The 22,494-nt window shown below is 42.0% G+C and overlaps 1 protein-coding gene across 3 annotated transcripts in view; it reads right to left on the bottom strand.

Annotated features, from left to right (window-relative positions):
* Positions 1-22,494, bottom strand: part of MCC (MCC regulator of Wnt signaling pathway) — a 203,847-nt gene that overhangs the window by 4,335 nt on the left and 177,018 nt on the right. For all 3 annotated transcript variants that reach the window (XM_035099855.3, XM_035099856.3, XM_035099857.3), the window contains 7 exons: positions 20,743-20,883; positions 19,243-19,343; positions 15,757-15,940; positions 9,537-9,771; positions 9,018-9,224; positions 8,249-8,346; positions 351-473 (listed from right to left, as the gene is read on the bottom strand). In XM_035099855.3, the coding sequence (XP_034955746.2) occupies positions 351-473; positions 8,249-8,346; positions 9,018-9,224; positions 9,537-9,771; positions 15,757-15,940; positions 19,243-19,343; positions 20,743-20,883 (1,089 nt within the window). The remainder of the gene's footprint in view (positions 1-350; positions 474-8,248; positions 8,347-9,017; positions 9,225-9,536; positions 9,772-15,756; positions 15,941-19,242; positions 19,344-20,742; positions 20,884-22,494) is intronic.

Raw genomic sequence — 22,494 nt, 5'->3', positions numbered from 1 at the left:
TCTGGATAGCATCTTCCCCACTTCCAACCCCAGTTGCCCCATGCAACTTTTATTAAGTGGGTAGACGATTTTACAGTTTTCATTGCTTCTGGGGGCATAGATGCAAAGCTGTAGCCTGCTTAAGAGTACAGTTAGTTGCTTTATTTGCATACTTCTTTTCTGAATAACTTTCACTCAAGGTGGTTCACAATAAGCACACAAGTTTCAAACATAAATAGTTCCAGTTCAGTGTCACACATTACTTAGTTGAGAGTCCTGCATGGATCAGAGGACCTCAGGGGTCCTTCCAACTACAGTTCTATGATTCTAGTGTGTACTGCCATTTGGCCAGGGTGGGCGAGATCCTTTACCTGTTTGCTCTTTTCAGGTCATTGACGAACTCTGCAGACTGCTGGTGCCGGATTTCACTGCTCTTTGTCAGTCTTTCTAAGGCACTCACCAACTCCTGCACTCTGCCTTTCAGCTTCTTTTCTCTGAAAAAGCACAAAGCGTAATTATTTATCACTACACATTTATGCATGAAGAACGAGTAGACCCAGTGTGGTGTGGTGGTTGAAAGTGGAGAATTAGGACCAGGAAGAGTAACCTTGGTCCAGATACAGACTCTCAACCTATATCCTTCATGGGGTGGTTGTGAATATAAAGTGGGGTGGGGTGAGGAGATTGTGTATGGCACCTTGAGTTTCTTGGAGGGCAGGTGAGATAAATGGATAAATAGTTCAAAATCACTGGTACGGAATGCACATAGACAACTGGAAGTTGCAGCTGCTGTTGTGTAACTCTTGGAGTCAAGGAAGCCACAAGGGCACTTACTTCCCACACTTGTGTTAACCCTCTTTCCCAAGGGTTGATGTTGTGTAAAGGAGCCACCACACAGTTTCCTCCTGTGTGATCCAAGTCTTTCCACCTTAGCCCTACAATACGAGAAGCTGCAGTAGTAGTAGGTCTAAAGTGAAGCATTCATTAAAAATAATTTTGCTGTTCTGCATAGACAAAAGGCACTTAACTGAGTTCTTTCTCATTGTTCAAGCTTTAACTTGTGTTTTCATCGCACAATTAAGCTTGTGAAAGGTTGCAATTGGCATTCAGAATAAGGCTCTAAGATAACGCAACCACTTAAAGTTCTGATTGTTGCAGAGGAGGAAATGGTTCTAATCCTGGGAGCTACAAAAAGTATTCTCTTTCCCCTTGACAAGTGAGATCAGTGATGTGGAATGGCTTCCAGGCACTCAGCAACACTGCAGAAGTCTCTGAGAGACTGGTGCCACTTTGAAGGAGATGAGAAATGAAGTTTGTGCAAGCACTTTCTGAACATGGCTTACTGCAACCTATAAAACAAGCCACTGGGGAAGAGTTTAATTAGCGCATAGACTGGCCTGTAGATGGCACTGTCCTACTATGTCAGGAAGTGTCACAAAGGAAGAGAGTTCAGCAAAAAAAAAAAAATATTTTTTTGAAAAAAAAATGTGCTGGAAATGCATTTAAAATAGTAATCACTAGTCAATGCTGTGGGTTAAACCACCGAGCCTAGGGCTTGCTGATCAGAAGGTCGGCAGTTCGAATCCCTGTGACGGGGTGAGCTCCCGTTGCTTGGTCCCAGCTCCTGCCAACCTAGCAGTTTGAAAGCACATCAAAGTGCAAGCAGATAAATAGGAACCGCTATAGCGGGAAGGTAAACGGTGTTTCCATGTGCTGCTCTGGTTTGCCAGAAGCGGCTTTGTCATGCTGGCCACATGACCTGGAAGCTGTACGCCGGCTCCCTCGGCCAATAATGCGAGATGAGCGTGCAACCCCAGAGTCAGTCATGACTGGACCTAATGGTCAGGGGTCCCTTTACCTTTAGTCAACATATAGCTAGGGGAGTGGGCCTCAATTGGCGATATAATAAATACAGTAGTAAGATAGGGAAAGAGGCAGCTTTTGTGTCATACGTGAAAAATATCTAAACAATTGTCAAGTGTTCTAACAACCTGGGAGAAATTTCAGTTTCTTAAAACTGCTCATGGCAATCAAAACACATTTGGATGAATATTTGTGCCTCCTTAAGAGAGATGCTTTCTGTATGAGGAATAGCTAACCTGCTGATGAACTACAATACCTGTCATCCTGACAAATGGCCATGCTGGCTGAGGTTGGTGAGAGTTTTGAGTCTTACAATATTATCAGTTAGTGAGCTATAAGATTTAATACCCTCAGGACCTGGGTTCCACTGATCTTCAAGTTCCTTTCTATAGAACGGAAGCTAGAAGATATACATGAAGCTGCAAGAGTGCAGTAATCCTAAGATTTGCTGCTTTCCGAGTCCTATTCAAATTTATTTTCATAGTAATAGCTTTTTACCCAAACACATAGATTCAACAACATGTATTTTATAAAGTACTCTTCCTAGATCCAAAGAACAGCTGGTTTTTATATTTTCAAAAATCAGCCACTGGGAATCAATCACCTTAGAATGTCTTAGCTATAACCTGGAAAATGCATAGCACCGAGGAGAGTTGCATAATATATGAAATTTGATACCTCTTCCCACAGTCTTAAGAATGCTACCTTTGCAGTCTTTATGCTTTTAAGACCAAGCTGGCTTTTTTACTTTCCCATCCTTGCTTTGCATAACGCTCCGCCTAAAGAAGTGTCCTGGAGAACTTCAAAGATTGCCTGCTATTCTGTCTCTCTTTTTTTTGTCGGCTTAATAAAGATATTGACCTATTCTGGATTTGAGGAACAGTTTTTCTAGTAAACCACAAACCTGGATTAAAGGCAAATTGTTTGTTGCCTGCTTTGGAAAAAAGTTACTGTGTGCAGCTCCCTATTGCAACAATTTGGTGAGTGATGGACCTATCATTCCTTTCTGTGTAGTAACATGCAACAAGGAACAATAATGCATTGTTCAACTATAATAATGCTGTTGGACAGATAAGCCCGTGTTACACTGCGTGAGTCAGGACTACTGAGCCTTTCCTACCTGGGAGATGCCAATGTCTGAACCTGGGCCCTTCTACATGCAAATAACATGTTCCACCTACAGTTTCTCCCCTAAGCATCGGTTCATCCTCCTGGCTGGCAATATAAACTGAACACAGAGATGCATCGGCTAACGTGAACTCCACAAAACATTTTCAAACTAATGCTGATACTTACAGAACAACCGTTATTCAGTCATCAATAAAGGGAATACACTTTTGTTAATGGTAGATACATGTAACTAAGTGCTTTGCATTTCTGTGTTCCTAAATAAAAGTTAAATCACACTGTACAGCTAAGGTGGGACATTAGCAAGAGTGTATTTCACCATCAGGACATGGTTTGGGCATCAAAGTATGGTGTCAAAGAATATTTCTCTCCCCAGACCCAAACATCCATTGCACAAGTATTCTCATGATAGCGGAAAGAAATCTGCAAAATTCTTCTGTGAAGTATACCTGCTTTTCTGGAAGGTGTTTCTCAAACATTCCTCCCCCAGCCATACAAATTCAGTAATATGCACATATATTTGTCAATGCCAGATAACAAGGGTAAATTCAATCATTTGCTAAAATGTGAAACATTGTCCTGGTTTAGAGAGAGCGTGCTATTTTGCCTTTTATTAGCATATGGGCATTTTCACGGACAGGTATAACGCATCTCCACTCTCAATAGGTTAGGGACCCCCTTTGACTAAGGAAAGGTTGAGGAAAGATGGTATTAATGAAAAGGCAGGAATCCATGTACCCTGCAGATGGCCACGTCATTATCAGAAGTGCTCTATAGCCTCTGTTACAATCTGTCTCAGGATTTGGCACTGAACTGTAGCAGAGCCCCCACTGTTTAATGTACATGGTAATTAGGTCATGGAAAGAGTGAAGTGTGGAATAAATGCTGGCAAGAAGCTGTGAGCACAATGCTTTGGAAGGAGCAATGGGTTTGCTTTAATACACAATCCTGAGTTGGCATCTGTGTGTAACTACTGCAGTGTAATTTTTGCTATCACTTTTTAATTGGGTATTGTATGTTTGCAGTACACTACTGTATTTCATTTTGATTTTGCTTCTTCAAGCACTTCTGGAATCCAAGAGAGGACCAATCTCATCAAAATCAATTGTCTTCCTGAAAAGCGGCTGAACAGGTCCTAATCCCCACAAAATGCGTATGTTTTTAAAAGAGGCACATACAAAGTTTTTTGTTCTGCAGCCCGTTATTAGAATGGCCGTGTCTTATAACAGAGGTGCTTCACCAGCCTAGACCAGTTTTTGCCAGCATCACTAAGGGCACTAGAGCAAAACTCCCTGTGGAATAGTATTTTAGGTCACAGAAACATCCATGCTTCTTGGCTAGCACAGACTCATGACCACCTCAGCAGCAAGATCAAAAAGTCATGAAAATCTGCCTTCTATACTGGACATTCAACAGAGTAGGAAGCAGTACTGTTGCCAATAACTTAGAAATACAAACACCCGCCCAATAAAGGTCATTCTGCTGAGAAGGAAAAGGACCAGACGACCACAATTAAACTGAAAATAATCTACAGTGGTACCTCGGTTTATGAACACAATTGGTTCCGGAAGTATGTTCATAAACTGAAGCGTTCATAAACTGAAGCGAACTTTCCCATTGAAAGTAATGGAAAGTGGATTAATCCGTTCCAGACAGTCCGCGGAGTAACCGTTCATAAACTGAAGCGAACTTTTCCATTGAAAGTAATGGAAAGTGGATTAATCCGTTCCAGACGGGTCCGCGAAGTACTTAAACTGAAGCGTTCATAAACTGAAACATGGGTGTAATTGGTTCCGGAAGTCTGTTCATAAACTGAAGCGTTCATAAACTGAAGCGAACTTTCCCATTAAAAGTAATGGAAAGTGAATTAATCCGTTCCAGATGGGTCCGCGGCGTTCATAAACCGAAAATTCATAAACCGAGGTGTTCATAAACCGAGGTTCCACTGTATTATTGTAGCAAGCCACCATGGTGCAGCAGACAGCTCCTTTTTGTTATTGGCTACTTTTGTAGAGCCAGGTAGAGCTGGTTTGTGTGAGAGCTATGCAAGGCTACTGAGAGTAGATCTGAGCCTGTATTTTTGACACCCGCCTGATGTGCCACACTGCTAATTTACAGCTCACTTTTACCCTAAATGAGCCACTGTATCAGTTTTTGTTTTTTTGCAGTTGGCAAAATGAAGATCACAATCTACTCCACATAGCTGTTGTAAGTAGGAATAAAAGAGGTGTGTGTAGTTTTGGGGCTGTATATAATGCCATCAATGAAAAGCAGTTAACAGTAAAATCTCAAGATATACCTAAAACATAGGTATTTCTAAGTTATTGGCAACAGTACTGCTTCCTACTCTGTAGAATGCCTAGTATAGAAGGCGGATTTCCATGACTTTTTGGTCTTGCTGCTGAGGTGGTCATGAGTCTGTGCTAGCATGGATGTTTCTGTGACCTAAGATACTATTCCACAGGGAGTTAAGCTGAAATCATTGCACTTCATGCAATTGTTCACATCATTCATCCTTAAGTGGACTGGCTTTTGGTCAATAATTATCTGTTCCAGATTTGAACTGGGGAAGTAAATCTGAATACCTTTGTATTCTCCTTGCTAAACTCAGTAATCATGTACAATGCATTTTTCCCCAAAATAAATCTCCGTCTCAAAAAAATCCCGTGTCGCAGATGGAGAGGGGAAGCATTTACTCCTATCTGTTTCAAAGGACTGGCAGTTTTTGAATCTCTCCCTTCTTCTCATCCATTTTTCATAGAATCCTAGAAATCTGAGTCAACCCATCCTCACAAAAAAGCCTCTGTTAGGTCATCTCATCCTCTGCCAGTGCATGATTGTTCCCTACAGGACATTTCTCTCATTCCCTTTTCCCTGGGGAGTAACTGCTGTAAGTGCTCATAACCTGTTGGTGAATTTATTAAGGATGAAGCCAAACAGGCAAAGGGGGGGGGGAGTCTGCGAAGCAAATGATCGCTGTCTACGTGTGGCAAGGAAAACACACTGTAAGCATTACAAGAAGGAATGGTGCTGAACTTATTCTAGAGCTTAAGGCTGCAGTCCTGTCCCCACTTCCCTGGAATAAGCTGCACTAACCTCAATGGAACCAGTGTCTGAATAGACATTTAAGGCTCCAACAAACAGTAGTTTTTCCTACATAAACAATTACATAGGAAAAGCACTCTTATATCACATGGTTTGAAATACACAGCATTATCAAAGAAAGCCTTTCTTTCTACCGCAAGAAACCACCATACAATGATAATTCACTTAATTTACTATACAGTGGAACCTCGGTTTATGAACACCTCGGTTTATGAATTTTCGGTTTATGAATGCCACGGACCCATCTGGAACGGATTAATCCACTTTCCATTACTTTCAATGGGAAAGTTCGCTTCAGTTTATGAACGCTTCAGTTTATGAACAGACTTCTGGAACCAATTGTGTTCATAAACCGAGGTACCACTGTACTGTACTGCAGAAAAGTGTTGTCTGTAGTGCTAGGGAAACACTACGGAGTGCAACTCCTGAACTTTTTCTTTTCTTTTAAAGAGCAGAAGGGATAACATAATCTGCTAGAGTGCCGGGGCAACTGGTGGACCCTGCTTGCTCTGACAAGTGAACAAAGTGATAGTCAAGGCTTTCAATGACTCATGTAACAAATCACCGTAGACCAGGGGCAGGTTTTATGGCCAGTGGGTCAGATCTTAAATCTTCGCATCCCCTGGCAGAGAGTGATGTCAGGTGATGCTGCACTTTGAAAGCCCAATGGTCAGGACTTCATAGCAAAGTGCAGGGCTGTTTCAAAGCCCTTTGCAAGCAGCTCCACACTACTGAAACTCCAGAAAAGTCGGTTTAAAGAGCAGCACCTGGCAGTTTACAAAGGGCTGTTTGATTGCTGTTTTGTCTACTGCACTGATTAGACTAAATCCCCATTAACGAAAAAATCACTTTCTTTATATATAAAAAAGCACATAAGACGGGTGCTGATCCTATAATTGTGATGATCTTCGATATACTGTATTTAGGCTGCAAACCTATGGAAGTTTACCTGAAAGACGGTGGAGCTTATTTATGGGTAAACATGCATTGGGTTATGCTGCAAATGCTATACTTGTGACAGTAAAAGGTTGCCCTAAGCATGCAACAGATGAAGTGCCTTTTGTTAATTTTGACCAGCTTGAGGGAACATCATTAGCAAATGCAGGAGCAACAGAACTGATGGGCTTGTACCAGAGTTCCATTTGCCAATAGATAACACTGCATGCTTATGAAGATGGTCTAGCAACAGGGCTGAAGAACATGCTTTGAACCCTCTTTTTGTATTATGCCTTTCTTCACTCTGTGTTTAACAAGTCTAACCCTTAACACTTTGCACCAATTTAGCAGGGAAGGAAGTTAGGCTTACAGGGTCTGTAATTTCCTGGATCCATTAAAAAAACAACAACCTGGTGTCAGGTCAGATAGTTCAGGTCAGTGATTCCAGTGATATATTATGGAATTTACTTAATAGCCCAGCAATTTGAAACCTCTGGGGTGAATGCTTTTAAGCCTGGGCGAATTGTTTCTTTTAAATTTGTCAATTGGTTCTACAACTTCATCTTTTATTTGATATTGTTTATCAGATGCACTGCCTTCCTGCTTACAACATTTTCTAAACAAAAATGTTCAGCTATTTGCTTTTAAAATTTTCTAAAATGTAGTATTATTCACCGTTTAAGAAATAGCTCAAGAAGAGCAGGAGTAGATGCTTTTCCATTCTTATTCAACCAATGAACAATAAAATCAATTGGAAGGGGTGGTACCTGAACTGGGATGGCTATTTGGGGCAATCCTACACATTTCCTGAATGAGATGTGGACCTTTGTCCAGTTACTCCTCTGTTGACCTAGTCCTTGTCTTCAGTTATTTTTTTGTGCTACTATTAATGCAGAACCAGGAAGTCTAATTGTGCAGAGATTTGATCTCACTGAGATGACACTGAAATGCTATTCCCAGATTTGCAATGCTTCTCCCTTGGGGTCTTTCATTAACTCAGTCAGCTATTCTTGTGCCTCAGGGTTTTCATGTGTGATGTGGGAATTAGCAACAATAATTAAGCCCTCTATCTTTAGAGGCTTGAAGAAACCTGAAGGGACCGTGTTGATGAGCGTTGCAGAAAAGTAAAGGAGGAAAGGTATTCTTAGGAAACTGCAGAGGTGCAAGGAAGGGTGATCGCTTAGTATCGGAACGATTTAAAGCCCCAACCCAACGATACCATGAAAATTTTGCTTACCGCCTAAGTGCATTTGCCAGTTCTGTAGTCAGTTCACTTTCACTGTAGGGTTTCAACTCAGCTAGCGTTAAAGATGCCGTGGTGTCATCTGTGCATTCCTGAAAAATAAAGCATAGCAAGTGGAGGTCGTAAAAAAACCCAGAGACATGTTTACCAATAATTTGCAACATCTTCTTGCTGGATATTCTCCATTTTCTCCCAAGCACATCCTACATCTGTTCACGTTGCTTCCATTCATATAGCACCCTCACTCCTTGACTGATACCCCCTACACCTGATTACAGGTGAAACTCGGAAAATTAGAATATCGTCGAAAAGTGCATTTATTTCAGTAATGCATTATTATTTTTTTATTTTTCTTATAATTTTTATGAATGCTTTCTTTTGGAAATTCCACAGTAACAAAACAAATAGAATAATACAAAAATAAACATCGCTATTACATTTCATTAATTACATTCCATTTATAATTGACCCGCCTAACGACAAATAATTACAATTACAACAAATAAAAGCTTGGCATATCTTGCTTTGCATGTCATGCATCTATCTCATATATTGGTTTCACCTTTTAAGTTGCATTACCGAAATAAATCACTTCGACGATATTCTAATTTCCCAGGTTTCACCTGTATGCTCCCCATAGATGTACCTGTCACCCCTCCTCCTCTCCTGCCCTGTGAGTGATCCCTGGTATTCACAGGAATACTGTCTATGGACATCAAGGTTCTATTTAGTTCTCACCTGAAGACCCACGACAGCACCTCACCTTACTTGACTTGTCTTTGCTGCTGCTACTAGCTGAGCTTAGGGATCTCATCCTCTGCTCCTTTTGTTCTTCCACTTCTGATTTCAGGTGCTCGATGTGGACCAGGTATGCCTGTTCCTGAGCTTCCCGACTGCTCAGCTTGAGCTCTAGAGCCTTCTTCTCTTTTTCTAGCAGGTATAGCTGTGCCTTCAGCTCCGCCATTTCCTCCTGGTGGAGAAGCACAGAAGATCATGGTAGACTGCAGTTTCACACAGTTCTGCACAACCCGGGTGCAACATTCACACAGTGGCTGGTCATGCCGGCTCCTTAATATTTTGCTATATAGGGCAATGAATTTCATACTTTGTGGCCTCAGGCCTCTTGCTTCTAAGGCACTGAGTCTCCTGGGCCAGGTTTTTATGGGGTGTTGTTTGCTAGGATTTAACGCTTTTCAGGTAACAAGAGATGCTGCAGCTACATCTTAAAACCTGGAAGCCCCGAAATACTGTAGCTCCGTTCATAGGTCCCTAAATGAAATACCTTCATTGCCATGAGTTCCTGCATGAGTACAGCATTTTCTAGATCCAGCCTTTGGCTGTCTCCGCGAGGCTTGACATCATAGCTGAGGGGATCGATATGGATGCTCTCCAACTCCAACATGGTCAGCTTGACAGCCGCCCTGTCGTTCTTCAGCTGCTGAATGTAGTCCTTCAGCCTTTGCTCGTCCTCCTTTGTGAACTCTGTATCGCAGCTACTTGCCGTCGAACTAGTAGTGCTTGGAAGAGGGGGGGGGGAGTTATTTAGGAAACAGTAAGTCCCAATAGCGCTCAGTATATCGTTTTGTGTGAAAAGAACAAAATGCAACTATGTGCACATTATTTCTTAAACACAGAGGCAGACATGTAGAAAAGTAAAGTTGCTTTGTTTATTAAGTTTTTTAAAAAAGTTTAAAGACCTGTTGACCTAACCGGGTGGTGTGAAAGATGTATTTCTGCCCAAGGCCCCAGAGGGATGTTGCCGATCCAGGGAGACATTGCTGGGTTAGAGGGACCTGTTATAACTAAGTTCCCTATGTCACCTATATACTTATTGCGAAAGGGAGGGGACCAACTGTCTTCTGCTTCACACTCCTAAGTTTTAAACGTCTACACGTGCAGCATAAAATGTATTAAAATGGTGCCATTTCAAACTAAAGATAAGGAATCACACTTTTAGTGTTGCCTTGTAATACATGTGTATAGCTGTCACCACACACCACCCTGCGCACTGAAAACTAGCTGTTCTGGAAGCTGGCTAGGGTAGAACGTCTCTCCCAGATGTGCTAGCTTTCTACTTGAAGGGATTTTTTTAAATAAAAAAACATCAACCACCAATCAGGGGTGCCACTGCAAAAGGGCCTATCTCACCTGTATCCTGAATTGCCACAGCCAACTCTACTATCTCAGGATTTTATCAACTGTGGAGAGAGGCCCCTGGCACTCAGGGTTCAACCTGAGCCATGGGTCACCAGTGCTTGCTCCTAAAGCCAGTTTCTGATACTGTGAAACAAGTGACTTTGACCACAAAAATGCCACTGAACATCAACTGTGTTGCCTTTCTACCAAGCCTCACTTCCTACACATCTTGGATTAGGGTCAGGGCTTGCAGGGTATGGTTTGATCACAGCCTTAGAAACCAACCCTTGTGCTCTTTAGGCCCACCACAACCTCGGCAGCTTTTAAGCCCCGCATTCCCCAACCTGCTGGGCCTCTGGATGTTTTGGACTACTACTCCCATCAGCCCTAGTGAGCATGGCCATTTTACAAGCCAATGGAAAAATCTATCATTTGTTTTTATGCAACATTCCTTTTTGTAGGGTACAATTTCAAATCAGGAAGGAAAAAAGAGGAGAGAGAGAAACAAGGCAATTTGACCCCATTTTGTACATCAGCAGCTTAAAAAATAAATAAATGTTAAGACACACATTGTAGAGTTTCTAAACAAGTCTAGGAGCAGACCTCATTAACGTCTTTCCACCACTCCAGTCTTCCAAAGAGAAAAAAGATTTGCAGAGGTTAATTGCAATGCTACTACCCATTCCTTAACATTCCACTCCTCGGCATAATTACAACAACACTAAAAAGGGATAGAAACAAGCCTGCTTTTCTTACAGTCTCACACAGAGACAAAGCTGCCTGCTGTCTCCTGAGGACCTGTAATCAGCTGCTGGTTGAGGGTTAAGTCATCCATTAGCTGTGCCTGTCTGGAATGCTGGATGTTCTCAGTTATCAGCAGGGGAATAAATCACTTTCTGCACCGGGTTGCAATATTTTCCCATCTTTCTTGACAAAGGAAGGGAAACACACACAGGGATACACACAAAGAGCATGGTTTCTATAGCCATGCTGAACATGGCTTACTCCTGAGGCAAAGGTTCATGAAAAGGGATTGCTTAAAGCTCAAAACTATCTTTCGCTTCTAAGAAGTGTGTTAGATGAAACGGCCTGTTGACATCGCAGATAGAGGAGCTTTCCCCAATCTGGCGCCCTCCTGATGCTTGTGACTACAACTCCCATCAGCCCCAGCCGGCATGATCTTGTCGAGGCTTCCAAGCAGAAACACACAGAATTGGCTGGGATCCAAAGGTTTCCCTGAGCTACTCCTTTTCATGAAGTGTCACATTACACATGCTTTTAAATTGCAGCTTCTTGCAGTTTCCAACTGGTCTCTTCCCTCTCCAAGGGATAACAGGCGATAGGCAAAGCAGCAGCAAGCAAACAATTTTACTTGTTGTGTTTCCCTTCAATTCCAGGAGGAATTCAACGCTGCTGATACGGATTTGTTTAGCAGTGTAATAGTTTTGCTAGTACAAAAAGGGCTTCCGAAAAAGAAGGCAAAGGAAGCCAGCATGGTTCTTACGGCTGGTTGTGCAACAGATTGCTGAAGCCCCAGTACTTCCTGTTGCACAAGCTGCTGCAACCTTTATTTTCATCCTCATACTACTGCAACAGCTCTCAAGCTGGCGGGCAGAGAACTCTGAAAACCGGGCCTCCCTCTGCAGTAAAATCATGGTTGTGCTGTCTTGCTTTAAAATAAAATATACGGGCTTGAGGAAAACATGAATTAATTAGGGCTCACCATCAGAGAGAGGTGGGGGTAGGGGACAAAAGAAATACACACCAAAGCTTCTGAAAAACTTTCTATGGGCTCACTAGACAACACGACACAAGTTAAATCTTCACACTGACACAATTGTGAAGACCTAATTGCAGGGTGTGTGGAGAAAAGTATCACCTGCCCTTAGTGGTGCAGGGGTGCATTGTCCCTCAAACACACTTCAGAGGACCTCCCTGGCCTCAGAAGTTTTGAAAAAGTAGTCCCCAGTCACTACTATCTTCTTTTGGAGCAAGGCACACAAAAGGGAAGTGGTGGTTCAACTACAAGTATACTTGAAGGAATTATTTTGGAACATTTCAGTCTGACTTCACGCCTGGAACTGTGATGACCTTTGTCAGAAGTGGAACAGGAGGAGTGTGGCCCCGTTGATTCTCCTTGACCTCTCAGTAGAGATCAATACCGTTGACCACAGTATCGGTGCAGCTCTGGGTTGGGCGTGAGAGTCGCAGTAAATCCAGTCCTATCTCCAGGGTCATTTCTAAAGAGTAGTATTGTGAAACTATTGCTCAACCCTATGAAAATCAATTTTGGTGTCCACCATGTTCAGTCTTGTTCCATGCGTTGTTGACATATGAAGTCATTGGGAAATGTCCTCAGGGGATTTGGAATGAGGTGCCACTAGTCTTCTGATGACACCCAGCTCTAACATTTTGTTCCTTCTGAATCGGGAGAGGCAGCTCAGGTACTGCACCGTTGTCTGGAAGTAGTGAAGAGCTGGACTGGAGCTGAATCTTGACAACATGAAGCTGGTGGGCTTTTTGGTCCATGAAGCAGGGACACTCCCTTCAGGAGAGGGTTGCACTCCCCAAGAGGAACAGCTCTTGAATCCAGCGCAGCTACTCATGGCCACATTTGGCCTTGGTGGTTAGGAGTGTCTATTTCCAGCTATGGTCCCTTCCAGGCAGAAAAACTGGCCACAGTAACCCATGTCCTGGTAATTTACAGACAGGACTACTGTACTATATATGGGGCTGCCTTTGAAGATGGCTTGGAAACTGCAACTGGGCGGAAACCAGCAGCTGCTGGGCATCACTGGCTGGGTTCGCATTACATCAGCCCTACAAGATCTGCACTGGCTGCCACTTCAAGATGCTTATGGTGACTTATGCATCCTTAGACAACGTGGGTCCCAAATAAGGCATGCCTCCTTCCCTATCAATCGGCCTGGGGCTCCGCAGGTGAGGCCATACCTTTCAACCTTTTCTGGTGCAAAACTGGGACGCACGTCTCCTGGAGGCCTTTTCTTTAGTGATCTCCATGCTATAGAATGCCCTTCTCCTCTGAGGTGCACCTTTCACTGACAATATATGCTTTTCTTAGGCGGGCTAAGACACACCTTTCTATCCAAGCCTTTGGAGGAAGCGTGAAGTAATGTGAAGGATGATTTTATTTACCGCTTATGTGTTTTATGCTGTATATTTCAGATTGTTACCATATTATATCCTTTTATGTACCTACCCTGCCCTAAGACCATGTGGTGAAGGGCAGACTATAAATGCAACTGTTTAACCAGGCATTTGATGGCTGAAATATGCTATTCATTCCTGGCAATCTTGAAATCACTGCCTGAGAAAATGTGATTGTTTTTCATATTGTTATTCATTTGTTTGTGCCCTCAGCTCCTTTGGAAGGAAGGAATATAAAGCGATGATGATGATGATGATGCTGTACTACTACTACTGCATTGTTGTACTCTCCAACTAAATGAGATGTCTTGTAATGGAAAATGCCTTTGAATTGACCTCAACTATGTTCCATCTGACACACTCTTACAAACACTCATGTAAGAACTCCAAAAACTGAACTGTGTGATACACTGCGGTATAAAGGATTTATTGGCTATCACGCGAGTGCTTTCCATCTATTATTAACAATACATAAATACAGCAGGTTTAATATATCATAGACCTCTGTCTAGGGTGGTACAAATTCAACATTTTATATTAGCTGAGGAAGAGTTCAGATTTCTGTCCTACTTTTGACTCCACTGGTTGCCTAACTGACGGATTCAAATAATTAAGGGATCTTAATGCAGCAGATATTTTGATGGTAACAATTGTCCCTCCTAGCTTCACAGCTAGGCTTTCTCCATTAAAACAATTACGGTTTCTTAATATGCCACAGATTTTCTTCTTCTGTTTTCACAAATAAATTGGCAGTCTTGCTGGAATGCTGCCAGCTCAACAAATTGAAATGCTAGCTATTATTTTTATTCACTTCACTAACAACAGCCTCTGTACTTCTTCTTCTTCTTCTCTCCCCCCCCCCCCATTTTGTTGCAGTTGCTCCCTTTTACAGTCTTTAACCCCCTTGTCACCAGTGGCTGCCAGTACATTTGTTCCCAGTGATGTGTTCTGCAATGTGACATTCAGCAACTCATTCCTGATGCTGAAGTTAAGTCTGGGTCAACACTCCCATTACAAACTCCCATTTTGAAGAGCTTCAAGCTGCAGGAGAAATTATTCACTTTGACATGAAAAGTCCTTGCCAAGGAGAAAGCCTTCCCCCCCCCCCACCCCCAAAGTTTACAAGAGGAGTTTCAACCGCCATGTTGAGTTATTTTATCTGCATACAGTTCGGCAGAGATTCCAATGGCTTAAATTGTTTCGCCTGGTTGTGAGTATTTTTGGTCAAGGGGTATTCACCCTTTGGCCCTACAGCACATAATGCAGCGGTGCAGCAAAAGCAGTTCTGAGTCTTGTCAGTGGCTGGATGGAGAAACATACTGAGACCCACCAAAGAAAGGCTGAATACAAATGAAATACGAAAATAAAATCGTCATTAACTTTCTATCATTTATGGACACTGGCTTTTTTTGGACTTTTTAAAGACTGAAGGCCACAACGCAATAAAAAAAATACTTGTGTAAGCCCAAGCAAGTATACACCATTAAGTCACACAATGAGAATTCTGCCACCTACTTTTAGAGACAAAATTCAACACTGACAAGCGTATTTTGATTGAAAATGAAGACAGATTGAATAAGTGGCTCTAAAGGTAAATTCAGTATTTGAAATTTCTTATTCTATTCTAAACTCCAAGTAGTTCACATACTGAACTATTGTTTTCAGCAGTTGCAGTCATGGAAGTTTCTGAGTTTTGCTTTTTAAAACCATAAATGCTGATAGAAAAACACTTTTAAAGAAACAATATTTTCATCTAACATGAAATGAATATATTTATGAAACCAGAACACAACTTGCGGCCACTTCAAAAATTTGAGGCAAAAGGCTACGAAGTCTCTAGCTCATTGGAAACCTTTGCAGAATGCAGGTACCTGCTTTAGGTTTCAATAAGAGGAGGGAATTGAGAGACAAAGAAAGGGCAGAGAAATCACTGAAGTAAAACAAATGGTATGAGTTTTCTCTTTGTGAAATAGATCAGAATCACCCACACGCAACAAATCTACACAAACTTCTTTTTTGCACAGAGCCTGTTGAGGGAGTTCAGTCACCGAGGCACTGAAGTGATTTGTAACGAACACCAGTATAACCCAGCATGCCGATTTGAGGACAGATAGATAAGATAAATGAAAAACGACAGAATCTACTTCATTCTGAATGCTAAGGCCTGGGGATTAACAGACCCAACGAGCTATGCTTACCTGGTGTGGCTATTGGATGACAGGCTCTCCCAGGGCTGCACGCTGCAGCCGGTGACTGCAAACGCTCCACCGCAGCTACCGTCCAATTTCATCAGCAGGGCTTTTGCTGCGTTCTCAGCTGTCTTCCTGCAGTCATGAGCTCTTTTAAGCATCTGAGTGATGTTTTCATCACCTGTTTGGTCCCCTGTTTGCCAAGCAAATGATCAGAGCTATGCAGTACTGGAGATGGGTAATAAGCATTAATATGGGTAGGTGGGCTCTTAAACTGACATCCTGCGCTTCCAACTAGGAAGTTAGCGCCTACTTAAATGTCTGATAAAATAAACCGGGATTATAGCGGACCCACAGGCCACGATCCAAGTGCAGAGCATGGTTTCTGACTCTCCTCTTCAGAAAGCAGACTGCTTGACAATTGAGGGAAATGCTTGAGGTGGCTCCCATGAGGGTAGCCCAAGCAGATGAAGTCTGAGTTTTGGACATCCACACAGAACTGCATTTACGTGCCTAAGGACCACCATTGCCATAGATGAGATCTCTTAGTAGAGGCTGTCTTTTGTGATATTGTTCTCTTCTTGTATCAATTGAAGCAAAGCAACACCAGTTGGTTCTTACCCACCAAACTTACCCACCCATACAATTGTTTCGGCGACTGAAAACCACCACCCCTTTTTGCACCTCAGCTGGGAACCACTGTGTTTAATCATTTTTGTTTGTGTTTTATTCTCCGCATTTGTTTTGTTTGTGTGTGCAATGTACAATGGAGTCGTTGCTGGTGCATTTTAAAATTAAACACTTTTTGTTGTTGTAATGAAGTAATGTTTTGCATCTAAGCTGTGGCGCCCTGCAAAGCAAGGCTTATGTAATAATGACAGTCTCTATTTCAAAGGGTGAGAAAAAGGCATATTAACATATTTCATCACCTTTATAAATGTGAATTACATCTCTCCTATGTTACCAGGATACAGGGGAAACAAATACCCACTATGCGTTTCCATGTGATCCACATATGCATACTGCTAATACAAGGGGCATAAACACACATTGCCTCCTGCAAACTCATCTCTACAAGCTCACGCAATTGCAGCATAATTGCCATAGATGAGAACAGGCAGCAGAAAACAGGAACTATATCCCCAATTGTACTTGCTATGACTTTCCCTGGGTGGCATCTCTTTAATTTTAGAGGGTTGTGAAAAGCTTCTTGTTCAGTCATGTCCTTCCAGTGAATTACTTATAAAACTCATGTTAGTTTTTATTTAGGCTGATGACTGACATTTTATTGCTGCTTGTGTTCTTTATCATTTAAATTATTTTTAAATAGCTCTTTAAAATTTTCATTGAAACTTTTATCTGCGCTTAATTTCAGACTCTAATAATAGAAACACAGCATTAAAATTCCACAGATAAATGTGTTGCCTCATAAAGAAAAACAACAACACGCCCAATCCACAGGACTCAAAACAAAACACCGCCACATCTGTGGATCATTGACTCTAGTTTGCTGAAACTCATCCATCTTGTAACACTGAAGCCAGCTGGTCATTTTGTCCTTAGGAGCTTTCACATTATATTTCAGCGGCTCTTGAGAAGCTGGTGGTATAAATTAGATTTTAAAACAAGCAGTTTCCATGTCGCAGTAGAGCTTGGGAAACAACTTTTTTCTGGACCCAAAGGTTTCCCCCATGCCCTACAACTCTTGATTATAAACCTCAAATTGCCATTTCAGTGAGTTGAAAATGTGTGAAATCACACATTTTCCTCAACTTCTCTACAATAACAAATAATTGTAATCTTGATGTAATTTTCCTAAATGAACTAGGAATGTGTCTAGAAAGTGGCTCACTCAGTATTAGACCATGCTGTCCCTATAGTACTGGTTGTTGAGGTATAGACAGGGTGAAAATTCACAGTGAAATAATGGCGGCAGGTCTAGGGTGAGCTCTTTTGAGATACCTTCATCATCTTATTTGCATGCTACCTTTCCACAAAATGGGTCCCAAAGTGCCTCACAACATATCAAATAAATAATAAGCAGAAAAAAAATGATAAAACATGAGAAACTATTATATCTTGGCTGTGAGTCCTGGAAGACCTGCTCCTTGCCTTGCAGGCCTTTCCCCACTTGGCCTGGAAGGGCAGCGCTCTGAATGACTCCAGCTACAAAAGCTGAGACTGCTGAAGAAGCCTGAGACCATCTTGGCTGTCTTTTAGTGCCCAGGTCATCGAGTCTGAGTTTCAAAGCTGCCACTCGCCATGAACCACCATTGGCAGGACTGGCAGCAACAGCAGCAGATATGTTCTATGCTTATACTGTAGTAATGTTTTATTCTCTTGCTAATTGTACTGTTTTAAATTTGTGTTTTATACCTGACTTCCTTTAAATGCTTTCTTCTGAAACATTTCAAGAAAAACAAAAGCTTAACAGCTTTGCTGGGTTAAGTGTGCATTCTGACCTATTTTGTAATGTTTTAATTTTAAAACTTTTAAGATAGTATTTTAGTTTCCCGTTTATTATGTTGCTTTGAATGTATACTTTATATTTGACACCCTTTTGTAATGTTTGGCTCTGAATTGTTTTATTTTATGTTTTAATGTAAGGATCCAATCTGCTTTGAGATTTTTTTCTCAAAAGTATAAAGTGGTATAGAAATGAAAATAATAATAATAATAATAATAATTACATAAAAGTGTATCCCCTTCAAATTTCCCAGACTGACACACACACGACTGAGAGACAGGGCTCTACAAAACCAGTGGAACCTTTAACAAAAGCAATAAAATACACACAAGTGCATAAATGACAAGTTCCCGAAGTGTGTAGCAAGATTTGTATGAATGTGTTAAAAACTACAGTCATACCTCGGTTTAAGTACGCCTCGGTTTGAGTATTTTCAGTTTAAGTACTCTGCGAACCCATCTGGAACGGATTAATCCACTTTCCATTACTTTCAATGGGAAAGTTCGCTTCAGGTTAAATACGCTTCAGGTTAAGTACAGACTTCCGGAACCAATTGTGTTTGTAAACCGAGGTACCACTGTAACTTCTTCTCTCATACATGTGTCCAGCCATCATTCATTAAAGCCACTAAAAATTATGCAGTTGACTTAAATAATTATGATGCATTTACAATATTGGGATGGAAACATGTGATACAAATTAAATAGCACTTATTCAGAAATTGACTATACAAAATATGTGGCCTCCTTTGTACAGCCTTTGATGTTCCTCTTGGTGGGTTTGGAACCAAGCGCTTCAATTACCAACTTTCCTCAAAGTAAATTTCCTAGACACTATGGCTATTCTCATTTGATTGCAGTTTAGTTTGGGGTAGAAATGCGATTGAAAGAAAACATACTTGATTAATTGGAGGGCAGAGGTGGGAGGGGATTGCCTGAACTGTCACAAGGTGATTGGGTGTTGCAATCTACCCTTTGAGGGCAAAGTACAGAATGGACTATGGAGAAAGTAACTTATTGAGTTCTTACCAACAGACCCGACACCTGCAGCTCTGAATTGCCCAAGAATGAGGGACTGTTCACTTTCTGCCAATGCCAACAGCAGCTCGTAGGCTTCAATGCACTGTTCACTGGAAACAACAACAACAACGATTCACTATTTGTAACTTACGAGACAGGAAAAAGGCAATATAGGTGACAGCAGGACAGCAGGGAAGTGATGTCTGAAACTATGTCATTTTCTCTCTGTCTGTTAGCTGGGAAAATAGAATTTTCTTGCAGCTTAGGCTTGTTGATCCTAGCTAACCCCTACCTTATGATGCTGTAAAAGGCCCTGTGATCTTTGGATGAAGCACAGTATGTAAATTAAATAAAAAATAAATTATTTAACAGTCTGGGTTGCTAATGTGAGATAGAAAGGGTGACATGGCTGAACAACATCACAATACATTTAGACTGGGGAATTTCAGCTTTCAGTGTAGAACTCAATACTGCACTGAAGTGTAGAATGCAGAATGAGTCAAGGCGGCTTTTGTTTTCCTCTGACATAGTGCAGTTTGGTCCCATTGCCCTTTGGGGCATCAGAGAATGCCACAGCAAAAGACAGGACAACGGCTGGGATAAACTTGCACTAAAGAGCCAAAAGCCTTTTTACTTGAAACGGTTTGTTCATTGTGTTTTGCTTCAGCCTCTGGGCCTAACAGGTCATCATTTTAACTTTCCCAAGGCAACTTTCAGCACTGGCAATGTTTTACTTTGCTTTCCTTATAAGCAAGTGACTTATGTTAGTTCTATGAACAATACGGATTGTTTACTAAACTACTCTTAAGCCAACATTTAGGCACTTTGCTAAGTGCCATGAATGAGAATAACCTGCAAGGCAGTTAATGTACAGGTGTGAACTGAAGAATTATTAAATACTTGCAACATTCCATCTAAACCACTGCGTCTCTTGGGCTTGCAGGTCAGAAGGTCGGGCAGTTCAAATCCCCACAACAGGGTGGAGTTCTCGTTGCTCTGTCCCAGCTCCTGCCAACCTAGCAGTTCGGAAGCATACCAGCGCGAGTAGATACTGTAAATGGGTACCGCTGTGGCAGGAAGGTAAACGGCGTTTCCATGTACTCTGGCTTCCATCACGGTGTTCCGTTGCACCAGAAGTGGTTTAGTCATGCTGGCTACAAACACCGGCCCCCTCAGCTTGAAAAGCACCACACCCCATAGTCTCCTTTGACTGGACTTAACCTCCCAGGGGTCCTTTACCCTTTACCTAGTATCAAGCCAAATTGGCAACTCTTCATTTTTTCTGAGGCAGTCCCCAGAGAGCATGAAATGGACACTATCTTCCTACACGCTATCCCTGCCAACTCACACTGAGTAGAGTCCTAACAGTAACGGTCCAAGGTACGGAAGTGAGTAGTATTATGAGCATTATGTGTACTTACATGCCTTCAAGTCTCTTCCAGGAAACGAGCATTAGGTGAAAATGTACTACCTCGTTTATTTTGTCTCTTGCATTCTCTGTGCACCTACCTGTATTGCAAAGCGAGCTTCAGGGCGGTGGAATTGGATTCATATTTTCCAACCAGCATGCTCATCCTCTCCGCATTACTCTTGCACTCTTCCAGAGTTATTGTCAATAAATCATTCTGAGATTTTAAATGCTCAATGCGGCTGCGGAGTAGAAGAAAACCATCTATAAACTTTCACAGAGCACCTACTCAGCCCCACCTGCCTTGAACATTCTCCAAATGGCTCCATCTTAAAATGTGAAAAGTAATCTGGCCTTAATCATTTCCATCCATTACTGGAAAAGGCAGGGAAGGAATAAATAATGCAAACTGCATGAACAAGTCTTACGGAGAAAATCCTTTCACCAATAAAGCCGAATGAAAATGTGGGTGGCTTTATTATTATTATTATTATTATTTAAAGAAATGATATGGAGCTGCTTATATAGACACATTTCATTGCTGTACATTTATTCTTACCAATGCCCACCTCGCTCTTCTGTTCTCAACCTTGCGGTTTGTTTTGCTTTAAAGGAGTTCTGCAGCTATCTGGCCCAGGTAGAGCATCACATGAAAATACAAAAACTAGGGTTGCCATACGTCCAGGCAGAAATCGGCAAAATGTCAAAAACCTCTCTTTTGAGATTTTGTGAAAAAAGCAGCTCAACAACTCTTGTGTCCTTACAGCTTTGTGAGTAGCTCCCTGTACTGCATTGTCACAAACTGCTTTTAAAACTGTCCTGGGTTTTCAGTACTGGAAAAGTTTATATGATGCAGCTTTTCAAGAGCCAAGGAGGCTGCTGCTATAAGAGGGTAAGTCAAAAGCCCTATTGAGGTCATGGAAGCAGTTATCTGTGCAACTCCCTACATCAGTGATACAATTCACTATATCAGTGGTGGGGAACCTCTGGCCCACAAGCCTCGTTAAAGCCCACCAGGCCTCCCCATTTGGCCTATGAACATATTTTTCCTTACACTAAGGGATGGGCATAGAATTCATGGAAGACTGATTTGAAAGTGGACTCATCTGATTCAATCAGGATCATGGGCGATGACAGGATTTATGTTGGGGTAAGGAGGACACCCACCTGTCACCATCTTCTGTCTGGCTCTGACAAGCAGATTTGGAATGAAATGCCTCAACAACTTTGGACCCCCAAGTGCTCAAAACAACCTGTCAAAATCTTTAGTCATTTGTGTATCTTAGGTAGGCTGACTAGGTTGGGAGTTGGCACACCGATGATAGCCATACCTGCCAAGTTCCTGCCGGAAAAATAAGGGATCGGCAGACCGGAAGTAGCGCTGCTGCCATTTTGGAACTGGGCAGAGAAGCATCAAAAGTCGCTTCTGAGCATGCTCTGCCCAGTTCCAAAATGACCGCCACACCAGAAATCGCTTCTGCGCATGTCCAGAGACTCCAGACATGCGCAGAAGGAGCCTCCCCCGGCCGGTAAGTAAACCGGGGGGAAACAAAAAAAAAATCGGTTTTTCCAGCTGGGAATGGCTGGAAAAACGGGGGTTTCCCGGGAAATATGGGAGACTTGGTAGCTATGATGATAGCCAGGAAACTATATTTAAATAAAACACTGGCTCACAACACAAACTTCACACCGATCCAAATTGTGAACGTGAATAAACTGAACTATATCATTGACTGAGGCCTAAGGGCAGTTCTGCTATATAAATAGCTTATGGGAAACTTCCAGTCATTTCTAAACAGGCCCTACAGGTGCACACTCTCAGGGGAAAATGCCAGAAACTATGAGAAGCTCCC

This window comes from Zootoca vivipara, chromosome 10 (genome assembly GCF_965207765.1).
Source record: "Zootoca vivipara chromosome 10, rZooViv2.hap1.1, whole genome shotgun sequence".
NCBI lineage: Eukaryota > Metazoa > Chordata > Lepidosauria > Squamata > Lacertidae > Zootoca > Zootoca vivipara.
This window is presented reverse-complemented; position numbering and strand designations above follow the sequence as displayed.